Genomic DNA, 19,986 nt, shown 5'->3' on the forward strand with positions numbered 1-19,986 from the left:
GATTGAAAGACTATGCACTGGGGGTGGAGCCATGATGGCAGCGTGAAAGACTATGCACTAAGGAGATTTTGACAAAGTATTTTCAGATCTGCCCCCTGACCCAGTACTTTTTCTAAGACATTTTCTCTTATTGAACTGTCTACAATATCCGAGCATCACAATTCTGAGATGCTGAAGACAAGCAGAACCATGGAGTCATAGAGTCAGAGCTGCAAGAAACCTTGGAAATCACCTAGTCCAACCCCTTTATTCTGTGAATGAGGAAAACCAGGACCCAGAGAGATTTAAGTCTCTTAAGGGTCCCTTACACCTCTAGCTCTATTGCCTAAGGACTTAATCCAAGTTCATGTAAGAGAAAAAGAGCTGGGATTTGAACCCACATTGCCTGACTCAAAATCCGGAACTTGTTCCACTTTGTCCATCAGGGGGATGTTACAAGAGTGCATGTGGGTGGCAGTGAGAGCTGCCCAGGGGAGTTGGTCATGGGTAGGCTGGATAGATAGATAGATAAATAGATAGATAGATAGATAGATAGAATGGATTGGATGGAGAGACAGGTAGGAAGATAGATGGATGGATAGATGGATAGATAGAGAGAGAGAGAAAGAGAGAGATATATGAATGGATGATGGAGAGAGGGAGAGATAGATAATGTAGGTAAATAGTGTAGGTAGATAGAGCATTTATTAAGTGCTTACTGAGTGCTAGATTCTGGGATAAATGCTGGATATACAAATAAAAGCAAACAAGATAGTCTCTACTCTGAGAGCTTACATTCTAATAGGGAAGCTGGAAAGTATGGGGTTGGGGTTGGAGAGTATACCCATTCCGGAAGTAAGGTTGAGTCCAGAGATTTGGAGTGAAGGGCAGCTAGGTGGCACAGTGGATAGAGCGCTGGGCCTGGAGTCAGAAAGACTCTTCTTTGTGAGTTCAAATTTGGCCTCAGGCACTTACTAGCTGACCCTGGGTAAGTCACTTAACCCTGTTTGCCTCAGTTTCCCCATCTGTAAAATGAGCTGGAGAGGGAAATGGCGAAGCACTCCAGTATCTTTGCCAAGAAACCCCCAAATGGAGTCACAAAGAGTTAGATGCAACCGAACAACAGCAATAGCTAGGAGTGAGGTCAGCCTGGCCTCAGGAAATGGGGTTCTAAGCCAGGGACTCATCCATCCAGAGAGAAGTCCTACAGGTGGAGGTGCTAAAGCAGATGTGAGATGTTGCAGATGTTAGTAGCTGAGGGTCCCTTCAACTAATCTATTCATGGGGAGATAATAGGATTTACTTCCAAATAGCCATTAACCTACATCTTTATGGGTTTTTTTCTTCTGAGCATATTGGGGCCTTGGATATAGTCAAGAGATAGGGACAGGACCTTCAATTTCATTGGTATAAGGCACTCCTATGTGAGCTAACTTTCTCTACCAATGCACATTGGTGCCTGCTCTGAAATTTATAATCTTTAAGATCGTTTAGAACGGAAGTGCCAAACACTCAGCGGCTAGCACAGCCTGAACCAGATCAAAATGTAATTGGGAAATATTTAACAGAAATAAATAAAAATGTGATAAAACATAGATGATATTAATACGTGACATTCTAAGTCACTATGTGGTCCACAGAGATCCTTGTATAAAGCAGCCCCCATTTCTGAGTTTGACACCACTGGCCTAGGCAAAGTGGAGCAAAAGGAGGGGTTACATGTGTGATCAGAGCTCTGCCTTGGGAAGGCTACTTGGGCTGTAGTCTACAGGACAGATTTTTTTTTTCTGAAAAGGTGGGGAAGTTGAGAGTTGAAACACAGGAGAGACACTAAGGGCTAGGACGGTTAGGAGGTGCTTACAATAGTCCAGGTAATGGAGGAGTGGGACCTAGCTGGAAGGAGTGGGAATGGAAACAAGAGGACTCATTGGAGAGGCTGCAAAGGTGGCCACTCGATTGGATGTGGGAGGTGAACAAGACATTCATCACAGAGGGTGGGGCCTTGAGACTGTAGAAAAATGGTAGAGCAGAATCATTACCATCTCATCAGCAGAAACTGGAGAAGGGATGCCAAAAATACACCTCCCTCTCTCTTCCTTCTGCCTCTCTTCCTTGCAGAGGCAGGGGATGATGGTTGTACACCATTACATACTTGGCTACTCTATTGATTGGTTTTGCTGAAAAGCTCCCCCCCACCACCTTTTTTGTTTCCTGTTACCAGGGATGGCTTGCTGAGTAGGGGAAGGAGGAGTGATATATTCTGAAATAAAGGTGATGATTTTTTTTAATTCTTAAAATGAAAAAAGCAGAAATTGGAGAGAACTAGAACATAGAACTGGTTTGCAAGAGATGGTTGAGTTCAGTGTTGGACACATGGAGTTTGAGATGCTGGTGAGACACCCACGTGAGATCCAGCTGGCAGGGGGAAATCATAGAGTTTGGGGCTAGAGGGGCCATCACCAAACCCCTCATTTTATAGATAGGAAAACTGGGCTTCCATGGGGCTAAATGACTTGTCCAAGGTCATATAACTAGTAAATGTCAGAGCCAAGATTTGAAACCGAGTCTTGTGAATGTAGGGTTGATGCTTGAGAGTTTGGAGCTGAAAATAGAGATGGGGGGAGGAGTGGGGGATCACCTATATAAAGACTGAAACCATGAGTGAGAATGATATTGCCAAAGGCAAGAGAAAAGGGAGCTAACGATGGACAGAGTTTCAGGGAGTGGGGCCTCAAGGGGAGAAGGTTCATGACTGCCGGTAGCACAGGGCGTTTGCCGGAGGGAAGTAAACCCATTACAAAGCAGTGGTGAAGGCCCAGCTGAGGCTGGCTAGCTGGAATTTTTAATGGAGATAGTAAGTATGGTTGTGTTTCTTTCTCTAGGAACACAGCAGCCCAAGCAGAGAAGGCAGATGGCAGAATTGTCATGGCAGCCACAGGGGAGGGCGGTTGGTTCTAAGATCCCAGTGGGAGAGAGAGCATTGCTAACATAGATGCCCAGGAGCTCCTCCTGCTTGGGTAGGGAAGCAGGTGAAGGTAGAAGCAGGTGATAGAATAGGAAAAGAGGGCAGGGTGGAGGAGACCTGGAGACTGTAAAAAGGGAGAAGGCCAAGTTCAGGATTGGTGACTTTAAAGAAGCCCCATGCCAGGGATTAAATATTAACTCGTCCAAACACATACATTTTTCTCACTTGAAGAATTTTTCTTTCCTCTCCCCCAGGAAGGGGTCACATGCCCACTGACTTCACGCTGCTGGAGGGGATCTGACTGCTCAGAGCAGCCTAGGTAAGGAAGCCAGGTAATTGGCCAAGCAAAACCCCTAAGTACCACCCAAGTGAAATCCTGAGATTCCAGGTAGGCACAGGTGAGAAGACTTTAGCCTTGATGAGCACAGTTGTAGAAAGCCATAGGGTCCTTGAGAGGCCCATCATTCAGATTCTGACACATAAATAAACCAGGAAAGGGCTGTTGGCCTTCAAAGGGGGCCAGAAGGCCAATGCAGCCGGTCTGAATAATGAGCCAAGAAGATTGTGCCCGCCCTCTCCAAGCTCCTCTTGGAGACAGAGCCAAAGGCCCTGCAGGAAAATAGCAATAACTTAGATTTCTATTAGGCCTTTATGGTTCCCCAGGAGGAGCTCTCCTTACAAAGTTTCAGGGAGGTAGGTAGAACAGGTATTGCCACTCTCTGCCAAGTGAAGTTATTTTGCCCAGGGCCACACAGTTGGGAGGTTCTGAAGTCAGGTCTTCTGGCATCGAGACCAGGGTATAACTGAAATGGATGCCTGTGGGCTCCCCTATATACCATGTTGCTAACTCCCAAGGTCCAATGTCATGGCTTTGAAAATCTGACTCCAACCCCCATGACAATGGCTCAGTCCCTCCACCTCTGCCCCACAACAAGGCATCACCCCATGGAAGGTCAGCAGCTTGAGCTGATAGGGGATCCCAGCAAGTCCTGGAGGGACACATGCTTCAGAAATCGACCTTCTCTCCAGAGCTGGCATAGGTGAAATGAAGGATTCAAAGCCTATTGCCAAGTACCCCCAGGCTAGCTCTCTCCAGGACTCCACATGCAGCAGGCCACACACCCATCTCCTCATAGTCAGGGATCCATCCTTCCCTCAAGGTGCCACTTCTCTCCCCAAGCTGGGTTTCCTGCAGTCCTGAGTCAGAAGAAAAGCTTCTCCCTGAGGAAGCCAAGCCAACGTTCCCCGCACAACCTCCTGAATTCCTTCTGTTGGGGCCCAGGAGGAGCCTAGGACCCAGAGCCCCAGAGCTGATGCTTCAACAAGCCATCAGAACTGAGAAACCAATGCCTTCAAAGGCTGGTGGATTTGCTGGAGGCAGAGAAAACAGATCTTGGCTGGGAAATGAGGAAGACAGAGCCCCAGGGAGCAGCTTCCAAAATAAAACACATGAGAAAACGCAGCCAAGCCCCAGATATAATAAACCCCAGATAATTAACAAGCCGTCGCCGAGATAATCATAGGGAAATATATTTTTATTGCCGCACACATGCTCCTCTGTTTTATTTTTAAATAGTATATATTAGAATAGATTTTAGCTCTGAAAATCTGCAGTTTGGGCATATTTTTTTTCCTCAGGGAAAGGTGCGGGGCAGCTCTCAGTCCTTCCCTTCCCCTCTCTGAGCAAGGGTACCTGGGGTGGCCTCCATAACCAGCCTGGGGGAAGTGAGGGGGAGGGAGAACAGCTCTCCTCACAAGCCCAGATCAGTTTTCTCTGGGTTTAGCACAATCCCCAGGCTTTATCTGGCCTTGGAGACCTTGGGGGAACCCAGTTTTTCCAACATCTCAGCTTTCCCAGGATTTATTATCCCAACCAAAAATCATTCTCCTATATCCCCACCAGGAGAGTTTGGGAAATACCTGTTTGTGCTTTAAGGGGGGGGGGGGGGGGCGGGAAGCAAGCACCCATCACTGGACCCCAGGAACCAGAAGTACTCAGCTTAGCCCCAAACTGGACTCTGACAGTGCCATGGGGCAGTCAGGGAAGCCTCAGGAGTCCAGAGGGAAGCCCCAGAAGAGCCACCTGCCTCTCTCCCTCTCACCCAGGACCTGAGCTAGAGGCCAGGGGACTGGCTCTTGGTCCATGTGTGGTCAAGGGACCACATGGCCAGGGGATGGATGTTCCCCGGAGCAATGCATCCTCTGGGACCAGGACTCTCTGATCCTTCTAAACAGAGGAAAAGAAGATGATGCCAGCAAGCAGAGCTTTACCAAAAGACCCCACAAGAGGCAGATGAAGACAATCCTGCCACCAGAGCCTTCTTTTCCTCCATAATGAAGGGGTCAGAGGGGAAAGTTCAGTAACCTGGATGGAGTAAGGCAGGATAGGGAAGAATGAGCTACTCAGCCCATGTCCCAGAGGAGTGGAAAGCACATTTGCCCCATGGCCAGGGGTGCTGGGGAGGGCTTTGTCCACACATATGTGGTCAGGAAGAGAAGCTGATCTTGTTGGTGCTTCTCTCCTTTGCCTAGCAAAAAAATACATTCTTAGCTTCTAGAAACAAAGATTCAAGACCTACAGTGACTAGGGCTTTGAACCCCAAGGATATAATCAGTGCTTGGAGAAAAACCCCTTCTGCCCAACACTCCCAGATTCGGGGGGGTGGGGTGCTGATCTCAAAGCCATTTAGAGAAAGCTGTCCAGACACCATGGCATCAAACCTGGCCAGGTCCCTGCATTCAGGCCGATGCCTCTCTGCAGCAAGGGGGAAGCCATACCAAGCCTCATCACAAAGGGGAGGGGAACATTGGGGTCCCCCAATTAGCAGCATCTTCAACAGTCCAGGCCAATGTTGGCCAAGAGCTCCTCCAGGACCTGCAGCCTCTGGCTGGCCTCCTCAATGGCACTGTAGGTCTGCACGTTGCTAGTGATATGGAATCGGATGTCGTCCACTAGGGGGATGGAGTCTGTCTCCTGACGCTCAGCCACGGCCGCAGCCTCCTCCTTCACAGCTTCCACAAACTCTTCCTGTTCCACTAGCTAGTGAGAGGAAGAAAGGACAAAGGTCTGGCCAGAAGTCCTGGGTGGGATACCAGAAACTCCAGCTTAGGGAACCTCCCTCCAGTTTAGGGAAAGCCTTCCACACTGGGGCCCAAATCTAATTCCTTCTACCCAGGCTTTCCTTTCTTCCCCCAAGCTCAAGGACTCCCAGCCTTGGCTCCCACCTTCTCGATGACCTTGGCCATGAACTCCGCACACTGGTCCTCCAGCCGAGTCAGCTGGAACAGCTTAGCAACCTTCCAGATACCAACCACGTTGTCCTCATCCAACACCTGTGCTAGGCTCCGCCCACAAAGTCGCTTCAGGCCAGGTAACAGGTACATATCAGCCACACACAGCACATCATAGGCAATGTCAGGAGACAGCTGCAGGGCACACAGGGTATGGCCTCTTGGGTGGAGACTCTAGTCTAGGACCACATCCCCCCACAGTGGCACTATAGAAAGAGCCTCCAAATTGGTCCCTTTCCAAATGGGGAGGGAGGGATATGACTGCAAAGCACATCCCCGACAGGGCTACTCCCCTAGGGCCTTTAATAATGGCAGAATGAAGTCTTATTCCTTAGCGTAGCATTCAAAGCTCTACAATGTGACCCTTAGCTACCTGGTGAGACTTCTCTCAACCAATCGATAACCATTTATAAAGCACCTGGTTATGTGTCAGACATACATCGTGCTAAGTTCACCCTCTCATATGCCTTAAATTTAACCCAACCCAATTGAACACTACGTACCAAAAATGAAAATAGTCTGTCCTTGCCATCCCAAAGCTTCCTTTCTACTACAGGTTGGTATAGAAACAAGTGCATAGATAAGTCAATACAAATCAGTCAAACCAAATCCAGAATAATTTCAGAAAACATGAGCAACTGGAGGAATGAGGGAAAGACTCTTAAGCTGAGTCCCCAAGGAGCTGAGGATTACCAGGGGCAGGGAATTTCAGCTATGGGGGATTCCTCATTCACACTTCCCTTCCTCAGTGACTGCTGGCATGATTCCTCTTGCCCAGAATGCCTTTCCTCCCTGCCCCTGTATCTTTATCAAAATCTCCCCATTCTAGAATGTATTATTAAAGGGATGGCCAAGCCAACTCCATCTCCTCTTCTCACAGGGTTACTTGACAAGCCAGAGGAGAGTGCTACAGACAGTTTGTCTAGATGTCAGCACTACATTTGACTGTCCCTTGTGCCATTCTTATGGGCTAGATAATAGTGTAGTCAAGTGTGAACCGGGAGCTGGCTGGACAATCAGAGGGTTCTCCCATCAACCTGGAGTGACGTCTCCACCTAGGATCTTGGCCGTGGGTCATTCTAACATTTTTTGGTTTTGTTTTTACAACTCAGGTGTAGAGATAGCTGGCATGCCTATCAAATCTTTAGATGACACAAAGCCGGAGGGGGAGAGCAAACTCATTGGACAACAGAATTAGGATCCAAAAAATTCATGACAGGCTGGACCACTGGGGGGCAGCAAAGTACAGTGGGAAGAACGGTGGGAGTCCCAGGATGGCGTCTATTCCCAGCTTTCCTACTGCTTATTAGCTGTATGATCACAGGTAAGCACCCTAACCTCTCTGAGCCTGATTCCTCCTCTGTAACATAAGGTGGCTAGACTTCTAGAGTCCTTTCCAGTTCTGGATCTATAATCCTATGATTAAGTAGCATCTAAGAAGATATTTAAATTTTAATTTTAAAAAAGATGAAATTTAAATGTAAAGTAGAATGTAAACTTTTTCCTTGGATTCCTTTTTTTTCTTCAAATTGGGGAGTAGGGTAGGCGGGAGAGTTAATATGCTTGTTAACTGAAAAGGCCAATAAAAGTTTGTTTTTTAACCCAGAGATCCCTGCCCTCAAGGGATTTACCTTTTACTTTGGTGCAGAGCTGAGCATAATGGAAATGCTTAATAAATGTCTGTTGAATCAAACTGGTTTCAGAAAATAATTTCTCAAATATGAGATGACAGCAGCCCAGCTAGAGGACAGCGGCTCATCTGAAGGAAAGCTGGGGCTTTCCTGGAGTCCAGGGGGACGTGGCAGCCGGAGGAGCTAAGCCTCTCAGGCTGCAGCATCCAACCGGAGAAAGGGATGAGCAGCCCCAGGCTCCTAGACCGTGGTCAGACTACATCAGGAGGCTGGTACTCAATCCTGAGTGCTACATTTTAGGAAAGATGTGCATAATCGAGGGAACACCCAGCAGGGGGCAAGGAGGACAGTGACAGGTTTTGAAATCAAGCCATTTGAAGGAAGGCCAGTTGAAAGAACCAGGGGTATTTAGTTAGCCTGATGGCACAGACAGCTCCCTGACCAAGGGCCATAGGCATTTTGGAGGCAGTGAGCTCCCCAACCCAAAGGGCTTCACGCAAAGGCTGGATGGTCACTTGCTGCAGATGTCGTAGGGGAACTGGTCCAGTGTCGGTTTGGCTCAGCTGGCCTCTGAGATTCTGTCACTGTATAATGGTCCAGCCCCTCCTCAAAGTCTAGGGTGAACATCCCCCCTCTCTCCTACAGTCAATCTCTGTCTTTCCTCTGCTACACACAGTTACTGCGTGTCTTCCCCACTCCCTTCCTCCAACTAGGTAGTGACCCACTTCCACAATGCCAGGACCTTGTTATTCGTTTTCCTCTTTCCTAGCACTCAGCTAGACAGCATCCTGCACACACACACTGTAAAGGCTTGATAAATGTGAAATGAATCAGTGAATGACTAAAGAGCATGGGGATCCCTGAGAGGAGAGCCTGACCTCAGTGTCATCACTGTACACGTAGTATAGTACGCAGGTAAAGATGTCGGGGGAGATGCCATGCAGGGTGACCGCAGGGAGGCCAGGAGAGGCTGCCAGCTCTTCACTCTCGCTGAAGTGGTCATCCAACAGGGCCCGAAAGTAGTCACTACGGCCACAGAAGAAGGCCTAGGGAAGGCAGGAGCGGGGAGGTCACTCTGGAGGGGACATTCTGCCAGCTCCGTCAGATGATCACAGGGCCACAGACTGAGAGCTAGAAGGTGCTTTAGAGAGTACCTAGTCCAATGACCTGCCCAGGGTCACTTAAATGTCAGAGGCAGGATTTGAAACCAGGACCTCCTGACTTCAAGGCCAGCTCTTTCCTCTACACTGGCTGTCCTTGTCCCCCCAGGGTCCAGGTCTTTTCACCAGAGGCCTTTACAAAAACCCCATACCTTTGCCTGCCCCTCCTCCAAGAAAATGACCCCAGGTACCACCAACCTAATGTTAAGGAGTCTGCGTGAGGGATCTGGGAATAGGCGAGCATGGACAAAGGTGAGGTCGAGGAAGGGACACAGTACAGTCTGGTGAAGGAGGTGGGGACAGGTTTGGGAAACTGGAATGGGGGAGATCTAGCTGGGCTAATGAACGCTCTGGGGACAGCGGCAGGCACCTTGTGACATAAGAAGTTATAGTTGGCCACACGGAAGCAGACATCAGGACAGCTGCTGAAATTGTCGGTGCTGTCAAAAGGCAATTCTCCGAAGCCCACCTGGGGGATGAAGCAAGAAGGGGAGGACTGGGATGGCAGCCAAATTCAAAGCCCCTGCCTGCTCATGTCCCAGCACCAGCCTCAGAATAAACAAGTCAAGGGTCTATTTCAGAACCAATACTCCCTAGACAGCCCATCCTCATCCCGCCACCACCCCCTTAGTCATGGAGATGGGCAGTTCAGCCCCAGAACTTTGGGCAGGTGCCTGAGCATACCCGGAGCTCTGGAGGCAAGGCACAGTCTGCCAAGAGCGCCAGGTCTTCCCGGAGCCGGCAGTCGGCGGGGGGCGGCTCAATGGTCAGCACCTTCACACACGTCCCCGGTTTCGAGGCCACTGCCAAGAGAAGAGCACAGCTTCTTTCTTTTTCTACTCCCAGACTAGGCTGCCCAGCCTGGACCAACACAGGGAAGCCCCAGTCCTTTCTGTTGCCTTTGGTGGCCAAAGGGAACAGGGCTCACCAAACTCGTAGGCCTTCTTGCACTTGGTCTCCAGGCTGGTGATGAGCTCCTGCAGCTGACACTGCTTGGCCAGCCTCTTGCAGTCACTCACATACTCCACATCAATGTCCAGGCGGCCTGCAGAGAGAGGATCGGTGGGGCCTTCAGGGAGAGGCTTTGCCTTCCTAGCTGGGCAGACTGCAGTCACTATCCTGGATGTGCAGGGGCGGGGAGGGGGGAAGCAAGGGATGGGCTCAGGACAAGGACTCCAGCCTCTTCCTCTAACTTGCTGTACGAATGTAGACTGTACAGCAACCTGCCTGTTTCTCCATCAGGAAATTTAAGAAGTTCCCAGAAGTAAGGAAAAGCTTGGTCAGGACTTATCTCTGACCTACCCGCCAGGATGCAAAAAGAGATGTGGCACACCCGGAGTGTGACTGTTGTCACAAACAGGCCCAGGGACACTGTGGGCACATGGAACCCCTACTCAACACAAAAACCTTACTGGAGGTTAAGAAGGAGCGGCACCCTTCTCAGTGGCAGAAGACCAAGGAAGACCATCTTATCATGCCACCTGTTCCATAAAGGACTCATGTCCAAATCCCAAAACTCACACAACAGAAGGCCAAGGTTAATGGGTACTTTGGAATGAGTTCTGACTGATGCCCATTTCCTAAATGGGCGAGATGGACAGAAACGAACTAAGCAATAGCAGATAACTGAGTGATGACCACCCCACTACCAACCACCCCAGCTCTGCCAATCACCAGCCCCCAGGAGAGGGGCCACCTGTGTAGAGATACTGCAGAAGGGAGCCGAAGGCCATGGGATTGATCTGTGGAAAGAAAGGAAAGGTCAGGGGATTATGAGATCCCAGGCAGAGTCCCCCTCCCCCCTCCCTTGGGAAGGACTTCTAATATCTCCTCAGTCTAACAATTCCAGAGTCCCCTCCCCTAAGACCAGACTGACAATTAGTTCTCCTCCAAGCCTTTGCACCCTGGAGTTAACCATCAAGACCTTGGGGGGTGGGGAGGGTGGGGGAAAGGAAGGAACCCATGCCTCCCTCAGGCTGTCAGAGAACCCGGGCTGGGGATCCCATATGAAGGAAATGTCCACCCAGGATAGGCAAAGTGACTCTTCCTATTCCTGAGTGGTGGAGGACTAGAGACAGCCCCTTTCATGGCCCAGGGAGTAAGTCTTCAGGGCCACAACCTAGGCCGTACCAGTGGGTGTTTGAGGGCGATCACACTTTTCCCCTTCCACTTGGTATCAAACATGTTGGCGAAGTAGCTGCTGCGGGCACTGAGGATGCATCGGTGGGCACAAAAGGATTTCCCATGGACGATGAAAACGATGTCGCTCTGATAGCCTTGCTCCAGGAGCCTGGGGGGAGGGGGCTGGGTGGGCAGGGGCACGGAGGGGAAGGGGCCATGGGCCATGAGGGGGAAGTGGCTATATCTCATCCCTACACCCACCCCTGTTCTCTCTCCAGGTCCCAGACCCTGCAGATGCCTCTTTTCAGAGCCAGGACCCAAGGTTTGTAAACAAGACAGCAGCTGGAGGAAGCTATGTCCAGACTCGGCTTATCTCCCCCAACCATTCCCGGGCCCATGAGTTGGCTCTTTTTCGGTTTATACAGCTTAGTCTCTGATATGGGGAAAAATGATACTGAAATTTCCAATTTTATGCCTTGAGATGACACCTAGAAAAAAATCTCAACTCAGCATGGGGACATCTGCCACTCTCTGGCCACCTCATGGCTGATGCCCATGGAAATGGCATGATGAGCCCTGGCCTATCTGAGAATGGCTCTGAGGCATAAAAGGCCTAAATGGGTTGGTGACCCAGAATTTCCTCTGCCTCCTCTGCCCCTGGGAAGGAAGAAGGGAGCTCAGCAGCCTCAGGCCCTCCCCAGCCCCTCACCGCTGCAGGAAGTCATCATAATAATCCCTCTGCATTCGGGTGGAGGTGATCTGCTTGTAATCTCTCAGCTCTCGACGGATGGTGTCGCTCAGCGCCCCATACAGGCAGCGCTCCCCATCAAAAGTGTTGGCCTCACACCTGGCTCCTGAGAGATGATGGGAAATGAACGTGGCCTGCTCTCCCTGCTGTCTGCCTGACACTGACCCCAGCCCTCAGTTCACTGGTTCTACCCTAGATACCCCAATACCAAGACCCCCATCCCAGACCCACCACCTCATGCTCCAATGCTCCCTGGGACCCCATCCTCTCTAAACCATCAATGGGGATCCAGACAGGGTCAGCATATAAATGCCATCTGTTCCAAAAGGCCCCAGAGAGAGTTTACAGGATGAGAAGGAGGTAGCGCTGTCAGGGTTTATGCTAAAACAAAGAGCTAGGACTCCATTCATAAGGACAGCTCCACCAGAAAAGGCTTCAGGCTGGTAGAAGGACCACAGAGAAAGTGTCCATTGGGCCCCCCGCTAATCTCTGGGTCCAGCCTACCTCAAAGGGTCCCCCTCTCCCAAGGTGGGGCTGGTGGGCACACAGATGCGCGCGCGCGCGCGCACACACACACACACACACACACACACACATACACGCTCATCCCCTCCTGTGCTTACCATTGGCCAGGAGGTAACGTACAAGCTCCTCATGTCCACACAAGCAGGCATAATATCTGTGAGGAAAGAAAACATCCACGTGGGAGAGCAGGTTATAGCATGTGCACCCCCTTCCCCACACACTAGGGCAAGAAGGCAGTGAGAAGAGCAGAGGCCTCAAGGAGTCCAGGCTTTCAAATCCCAGCTCTAACACTCACTAGCTGGGTGACAGTCTCCCCGTCTCTAAAATGGGGGTGCGGTAAAAGGAGGGAACGTCACACTTAACTGATCTACCTCCCAACCGAGATACAAGGTGCCATGTTAGCCTTGAAGTGCTCCAGAAATCAAACTATCATGGCCGTGGCCAGCCCCTTCCTCAAGGTCCCAGCTCTTGGCTTGGCCCCCCATCCTTTCTCCCCTACTCAGTGAACTCCCAAGGCTTCCCATTGCCTCAAGCACAAAATAGAAACTACTGCTGAGCTGTGAAAGCCCTACACAACCTGGCCCCAATCTAGCTTTCCAGTCCAATAGATATTACTCCCTCCCCTGCACACTCTGCAATCCAGCCAAACTGGCCTTCTCTCTGTTCCTCGTATATGAAACTCCAGTCTCCCATCTCCACAACTTTGGCCATCTCACCATGCCCACAGCACATTCCTAACTCTCCTCTACTTCATATTATCTTTCCTCTTCCCTGAAGACACTGCTCAAACATCTTCCACCACCCCACCACCCACTAGTTCCCTCCTTCCCATAGTACCTTGTATTTTACTACTTTGTATATATTTTCATTTGTGCTATATATATTTATATATGTCCCATGAGAATGTAAGCTCTTTAGAGTAGGGCTTGTTTCATTCTTTGTACTTATATCCTCAGTACCTAGCCTTAAATAAATGCTTAATGACTGACTGATAGGAGATTGGGAGATTCTTTCCCCCAAAGGAAGGTGGAGATACTCACAGAGGGGTACTGTCCCATTTGTCCCGGACATTGATCTCCACATCTCTCTGCTCCAGAAGGTAACTGAGTGAAAAGAAAGCAAAGGTTTGAGGAATGTTTTCTCAGTGGGAGTCACCCATCCCCCAAAGGAAATTGGGAACTCTACTCATCCATGAGTGGAAAAAGACTAGAGATGAAGCCTCTTCTCACAGGACAGATAATGGCCATGGGAACAGAAAAGATGGAAGCGGATGAGAGAGAGTTTCTGAAGAAAGAAGCTGCAAGATTCAGTGACTGATCAGCTGTGGAAGACAAGAAGGAAGGGAGTGAACCAAAGAACAGAAATAGGGAAATAAGAAGGAAGGGCAGATTTCAGAGGATAAGATAAGCCTGCTCTGGGAAATGCTGAACTTACAATCCTGGCAGAATGCTGAGTAGGAAATTCCCAGAAGCTAATGGGAAAAAGAAGCCTGAAGTGCAGGAGTAAAGATGGTGTTGGAGACAGGATTAAGAGCTGCAGAGACAGTGTCTCAGGGTAGTTACAAGGGCCGCCTCACAGGTCAGGAAGGCCTGACCACAAGTCCTGTCCATGACCTACCCTGGGCACCACCCTGGGCTGCTCAGTGCTCCCAGCAAGGATCTAGGCTTTGGGGAGGAGGGGCCAACCTGCCCTGGGAGAGAGGCTCTCCCTGGAAGCCTTCTCCAAAACTGAAGTCACAAGGCTGCCAAAAAGACTAAGAGCAGCTGATATGTCAGAGAGCCCCTGGAGGCAGAGGCATCAGACGCCGGGCCAGCTCACTGGGATATGTTTAACAAAATAACTAAAATGACAACAGAACATAGATAATGTTAATAGGAGTTTGTTAGGTCAATATGTGCCCTGAAGGGGTCCTTATGTGTGTTTTAGTGGCCCCAGTTCTATCAGAGTTTGACACTGCAGCTTTCAGGGAGCTGAGAAAGCAGGCTGCGAGGTATTCTATAGAAAGCAGGCTGCGAGGTATTAAGTTGCTATTATTCTAATTATTTACAGATGAGGAAACTGAAGCTCAGAAAGGCTAAATTCTCAGGCCTGATTTGAACTGGGCCCTCCCCTGGTTCTGGGTCTGGAATCTTTTCCTTCCACGATGCTGTCTAATTTTCCCTCTATTGTCTCAATATCTCTATCATTTACTACATGGTTATCTACACACAGGTGAGGGTTGGAGCCAGAGGAAACAGGAGCATAGAGTCAGGGAATCAAGAGACAGAAGTGGACAAAGGAAGCCACAGGCTTAAGGACTGAAGGGAAGAAGGGAAGCCAGGGAAAGGGGATTAAACAACAACCGGTAAAAGAGAACCAGGTGAGTGTTGTGAAGGCAGAGGAGCAACAGTCTCAAGAAGAAGGTACCACATGAAGCTGAAAGGGTCAGGATGATGAGGCCTGAGGAAAGGCCAAGGAGTCCAGTGACTGCGTGGGTCACTGGTGCCCTGGAAAACTGTAAGTCCAGTGATTGGGTGGGCCATTGGTGCCCTGGAAAACTAAGGCCAGGGACTGGGTGGGTCTTGTAAGAAGCAAAAAAAAAGTGGATGGAAGCAAGACACGTACACAATTCCTTAAGAAATTTGGTTGTTGTTAGTTGTCCTTCATTCTTGAACACCATGACATCAGGGAGGTGATGCCATGACATGCAGTCACTAGAAAGAGGGATAATAGAAAGGAGAGCAGGGAAAAGTTATGATGTTTTTTCATTATAGAGACTTGTGACAGTCTGGAGAAAGAAATCAGTGGACAGGGAATGACTGGATTTGAGAGAGAGAGAGAGAGAGAGAGGGAGGGGGGGAGGGGGAGAGGGACAGAGAGAGGGAGAGAGAGAGAGAGAGAGAGCGAGAGCACTAGCTAATGGAGCAGACTCGGTGGTAAAGGGAGACAGGGGCAAGCACACAGACTGAAGGATGGGAATATTCCTTCCTCCTACTAAGGCAAGAAAGACAAATACACTGAGATGGAGAGGAGGCAAGGAAATGAAGTCTGTACCAATGGCCACTTTCTCTTGGAGAAGAAAGAGGTGAGATCATCTGCCCATCAGCAAAGTCTCTCCCTGGGGTATAATGCATGAGGAATCCTTCATCTAACTCCAGGTTTCCAGTTTTGGAGAGTCCACCTTCCTAGGTCCTAAGCAATGACTTAGGGAGGTTTCCTTTGCCTGGGTTAGAGTTACCAAAGAAATGGGGTTTGCATGCATAAGGATGGCTCCCCATTGGGCAAGACCTCAGGTGGCTAGGTGATGAACGGGGTGAAAGGTCTCCTCTGGGGTCTCTCCTTCCTCAAGTTCTGAACACCACCCTCTATCCCCCCCAAGGGGTTGGCTTGCTCTGTGTCCAAAAGGCCCAGCCCAGGTCCCTGAGCTCTCCTAACAGATGCATAATAGCCCTTCCAGCCCCCCAAGAACTGGGTCCCTCTTAGAAGGACCTCCTTAGAGGTCTGGCCCAGCACCAGGCTGTAGAGGCTCTGTCTTGCTTCTACCTGGCTCATGCAGGTGGGTATGCTTGCAGTGGATAGGGCATTAAGGGCAAAGTCCGAGAGAGAACCTAAACTCAAGCCCTCATCTGGTCAGTTTCATGCAGTGCCCAAGGAGGCCAGCAGAGGGAGGGAGGAAAGGGGACCGTACTGGTGGACAATCTCTCCTACATAGAGGCCTAGTCCTTGGATTATATACTCAAGTGGTCACCTCTATTAGTTGGAAAGAAGAGAGATGGGCCCTGAATTCCCTGTAAGGAAAATACAGCTCCCCGTGAAGACGAGGTGCAGATGTGGAGAATGAAGGGCTCCTGGCAGGAATTTGGCCAGGGCGCTCATCCCCTGCCTCTCCCCCCATCTTTACTGTCAGAGCTCACAAACACTGGGGAAGAATATAGACTGTAACCCTCTTTGCCCTCATGAAGAGCCCAAGTCTACACCATGGTCAGGGCTCTCAGGAGACACTAGTGTGCCCATCACCCCCATTCTCCTGCCTTGGCTCTGCACCCCAGAACTCCAGGACACAGCCAGGAGGGACTCTAAGGCCCTTACCCTGATTCCCCAGCCCTCCCTCAGCACCCACCCAACACTCCAGTGTCACCCTCCTCCCAGAAGCTCCTTGAGCTTTGCATACAATCCCCGACACTCTCCACTGCCTCCTCTCATCTCTGCCCCTTCCCTCTGCATACTTCTCCCTTCTTCTCTACACACTTCTTCCCAACCCCTGGCTCCCCAGATCTCCGCTGGTCTCTCCCCATCTCCGTATCCCCCTCACTCTCTGAATATCCACCCCCACCTCCCACCACCCCCCTCCCGACGCACCAGCTTCCATCACACACCTGATCCCATCCCCCACCTCCTCTCATTCCCACACAGCTCCCATCCCCCACCTCCACTCATCTCTCTACCCACTTGTCCCCATCCCCCAGTCTCCCAGTCTTTGCACACTTCCTCCCATCCCTCACCTCCTCTCGCACTATCCCATCCCCTATCCCCCACCGTCTGCCATCCCCCCGTCTTTGCACACCTGCCTCGCCTCCACGTTCCCCTCCCCCGCTCCCCCGGGCCCCCTGCCTCCCTCACCGGACTCGGCAAACGTCTCCTTTCTTGCAGCTGATGAAGAGATCGCTGGTGTCCATGGCCCGGAGCGCTCATGACCCGGTGGGTTCGGGCTCGGCGGTGGTTCGGGAAGACTCTGGCGGTGGCGACGGCGGCGTCGGTCCTTCCCTTTCACGGCCCTTCCTCGTCCCAGTCCCGGGGCGGATGTAAACACTGCAGGCCCGAAGGCCCGGCTCCGCCCCCGGGGCGGGGCGGCCGCTGCGGCGGCTGGAGCCGGAGGACCAACGACCCACTGCCCTCACGCCGGGTTCTAAGTGCGGAAAGCCCCGCCGGCGTCGGGTTCTAGAGCGGCAGCTGCGGCGGCGTTCTAGGCTGCGCGGCGTAGACGGTGGGGGGGGAAGACCCCCGCCCCCACGAGATTATGAGCGCCTTCCGAAAGGACAGGGGCCAGAGCACGGGACTGACTGACCCACGTGGAGCCAGAGAACGTGGCTTCGAATTTATGCTCTGAAATGTGGACCTCCGCTAAGTCACTGAACCTCTCTGGGCCTCAGTTTCCTCGTCTGTAATAATGAAAGAGATGGACTAGATGACCTCTGTGGTCCCTTCCAGCCCCGAATCCAGATCCCCTGATCCCTGTGGGATCTGCCAAATCACTGATCTCAAAAATGAGGGACTAGATGACCTCTGGAGCCCCTCAGCTCCAAGTCTGCGGCTGGAGCTTCACTTTCCACGCTCTTGGGAATTGTCTGCTGCGGTTAGCTTGTATCTTTCCACAGCTTAAGAAATGTTTATTGTTGTGTCTTGTATCTCCTCCGGCTCCTAGTACAGCCGGCGCTCGTGGTAGGCCCTTAACGAATGACTAAATCCAACAATTCAAGACCCCACCCCATTTCTTCTATTGCTGATATCTTGTCAGACTCGGAGCCTAGGGACAGAGCTTAAAGGTTCTCCCACGGTGGGCTCAGACCATGTTTGGCCACCAGAGGACCTGGCATGGGTATGGGATTGAGATTTGGTTTTAGGGGCCATCTTTCCCTTTCCAGCCCCAGTTTCTATCGGGCCTGGGGGTCGGCTGGCTTCCAGTTAATTCCTTCCAGGACATTCCCCCTCCCAAGGGTACTAAAAGAGCCTAAAGCTGGCAAGATTCAAAAGAATCAATCTCTAAATGATAGGATGTCAGGGCCAGGATCGGCAAGTTAAGCTCGTTCATAAAATGTTGGACCTGGAAGAATCTTCAGAGACTGTGTAGCCCAAACCCCCACATTTTCTGTATGAGAAAGCTCAGTGCAAGAGAGGTGAAATGATGTGTCCAGTTGGTGGTGGAGCCAATTTACACCCACAGCTCCTGCCAGTTCACATCCACATGCCAGACCATAACAACAAGGAGGACCAGCACCCTATGTCCAGGGTCCTCAAATTATACCTTGTTATCTAGCTTTGAGGGGGTTAGGGTAAGGGAGACTGCAACGAAATACCTGGTGGGGATCCAGAAAAGGCCACTGATATAGCAAACCCACTTTAGACACCCCTGTCCATTCTGTGGATGTGTCTGCATTAGGTAATCTTTGGTGACCCTAGAGAAGTTTCGGGGTCTGTCCAGGGCACCACAAAAGAAGCTTTCTGAGGTTAGATTTCTCCAGGGAATGCCTGATTTGGCGGTTCTGGGGTCAGAAGAGGACAGATGCAAATGTGGAGGCCTTAGAGAACTCTTTAGCTGAGTCAGGCTGAAAGGAGACAGGAATAAAGAATCAAGATTGAAGTTGTAAGAGGCCTCAGCAGCCACCTGGTCCAAGCTGGACCCAAAAGGAATGCCCATTGTCATCCAGCTTCTCTGAGCTCTCCCAAATCAGCCCCATCCACTTTGGAATGGCTCTTATTGTTAGAAGTTCTTCCTGGCACTGCCTAAATTTGCCTCTTTGCCACTTCTACCCCATTATAATTAGTTCTACCCTCTGGGGCCAATTCCCACAGGCTAAAGCTTCAAGTACCTCAAGATAACTACCCTGTTCCCTTTGAGACTTCTCTACACTAAACAATCAGTTCTTTCAGGTGAGCTTGCTCTCTTTTGGGCACTCTCTACCTTACCAATCACTAAAGGGCCCACCCCTTGACTCACTTCATAAAGAGGCCTATTCACCGAATGGGTGTTACTTCACTCAAAGTGAGTACATGAAAAGGCCTGAGCCTAAAAGGGCCAGGGTCTCCCATCGCATCCTGGGTCATCTCCAGTCATCCTGATGAATATCGGGTCACTGGATGCAGATGGCTCTGGAGGAGAAAGTGAGGCTGGTGACCTTGCACAGCCCTCCCTCAATCAAATCAAAGTCAACTGCAAGTCCTGTCGTCACAGTCCTCTTTGAAAACAAAGGACAAACACAACCTACTGTGTGCCTGGCACTGTGAGAAGCACTGGGGATACAAAAAAAAAAGCCAAAAGACAGTCTGTGCCTAAGGAGCTTACATCAATATCCTTGTTAAAACTGGCACTTGAGGCAGAACACAATGTTCCAGCTGTTATCTGACCAGAGCAGAGGGCAGAAGGATTATCATCTTCATATTCCTGGAAAACATGTCTTGGCTTAGCCCAAGCTCACATTAAGTTTTGTTGTGGTTTTTTTTGGGGGGGAGGGGGGCTTCTACCTCATACTGCTGACTCATTTCACTTGCAGGCCACCAAGAACCCTGAAACTTCTTCCCACAAATAGTTGTTTAATGATGCCTCCTCCCCACTCTCCACCCCTCCCTATCTCATACTTTTGACATTAATTTTGTTTAACCCAAGTGTATACATTCATCCCTGTTGAATTTCATCTTATTAGATTCAATCCAATGTTCTAATCTCTTAAGATCTTTTTGGATCCTGTTTCTATGACTACACTATCTCTCCACCTCTTTGATAGTCCAAGAGTGTGACATCTATGCAAAGTAGGGAAGTGTACCCTTCTTATATTCTTATATTCTGTTCCCACATACCCACAATCTCCTGGA

General features: G+C 50.3%; 1 protein-coding gene across 1 annotated transcript; it reads right to left on the bottom strand.

The window, feature by feature from the left end:
- Nucleotides 1–4,461: 4,461 nt before the first annotated feature.
- Nucleotides 4,462–17,313, bottom strand: ABTB1 (ankyrin repeat and BTB domain containing 1). Its single transcript, XM_036738829.1, has 12 exons — nucleotides 17,020–17,313; nucleotides 13,461–13,523; nucleotides 12,519–12,574; nucleotides 11,857–12,001; nucleotides 11,157–11,316; nucleotides 10,723–10,768; nucleotides 9,955–10,071; nucleotides 9,711–9,829; nucleotides 9,397–9,495; nucleotides 8,745–8,912; nucleotides 6,170–6,370; nucleotides 4,462–5,984 (listed from the first exon to the last, which is right to left on the bottom strand). The coding sequence occupies exons 1-12, from the start codon at nucleotides 17,073–17,075 to the stop codon at nucleotides 5,778–5,780; spliced, it is 1,437 nt and encodes a 478-aa protein (XP_036594724.1). The 5' UTR covers nucleotides 17,076–17,313; the 3' UTR covers nucleotides 4,462–5,777.
- Between the last annotated feature and the right edge of the window lie 2,673 nt (nucleotides 17,314–19,986).

This window comes from Trichosurus vulpecula, chromosome 9 (assembly GCF_011100635.1).
Source record: "Trichosurus vulpecula isolate mTriVul1 chromosome 9, mTriVul1.pri, whole genome shotgun sequence".
NCBI lineage: Eukaryota > Metazoa > Chordata > Mammalia > Diprotodontia > Phalangeridae > Trichosurus > Trichosurus vulpecula.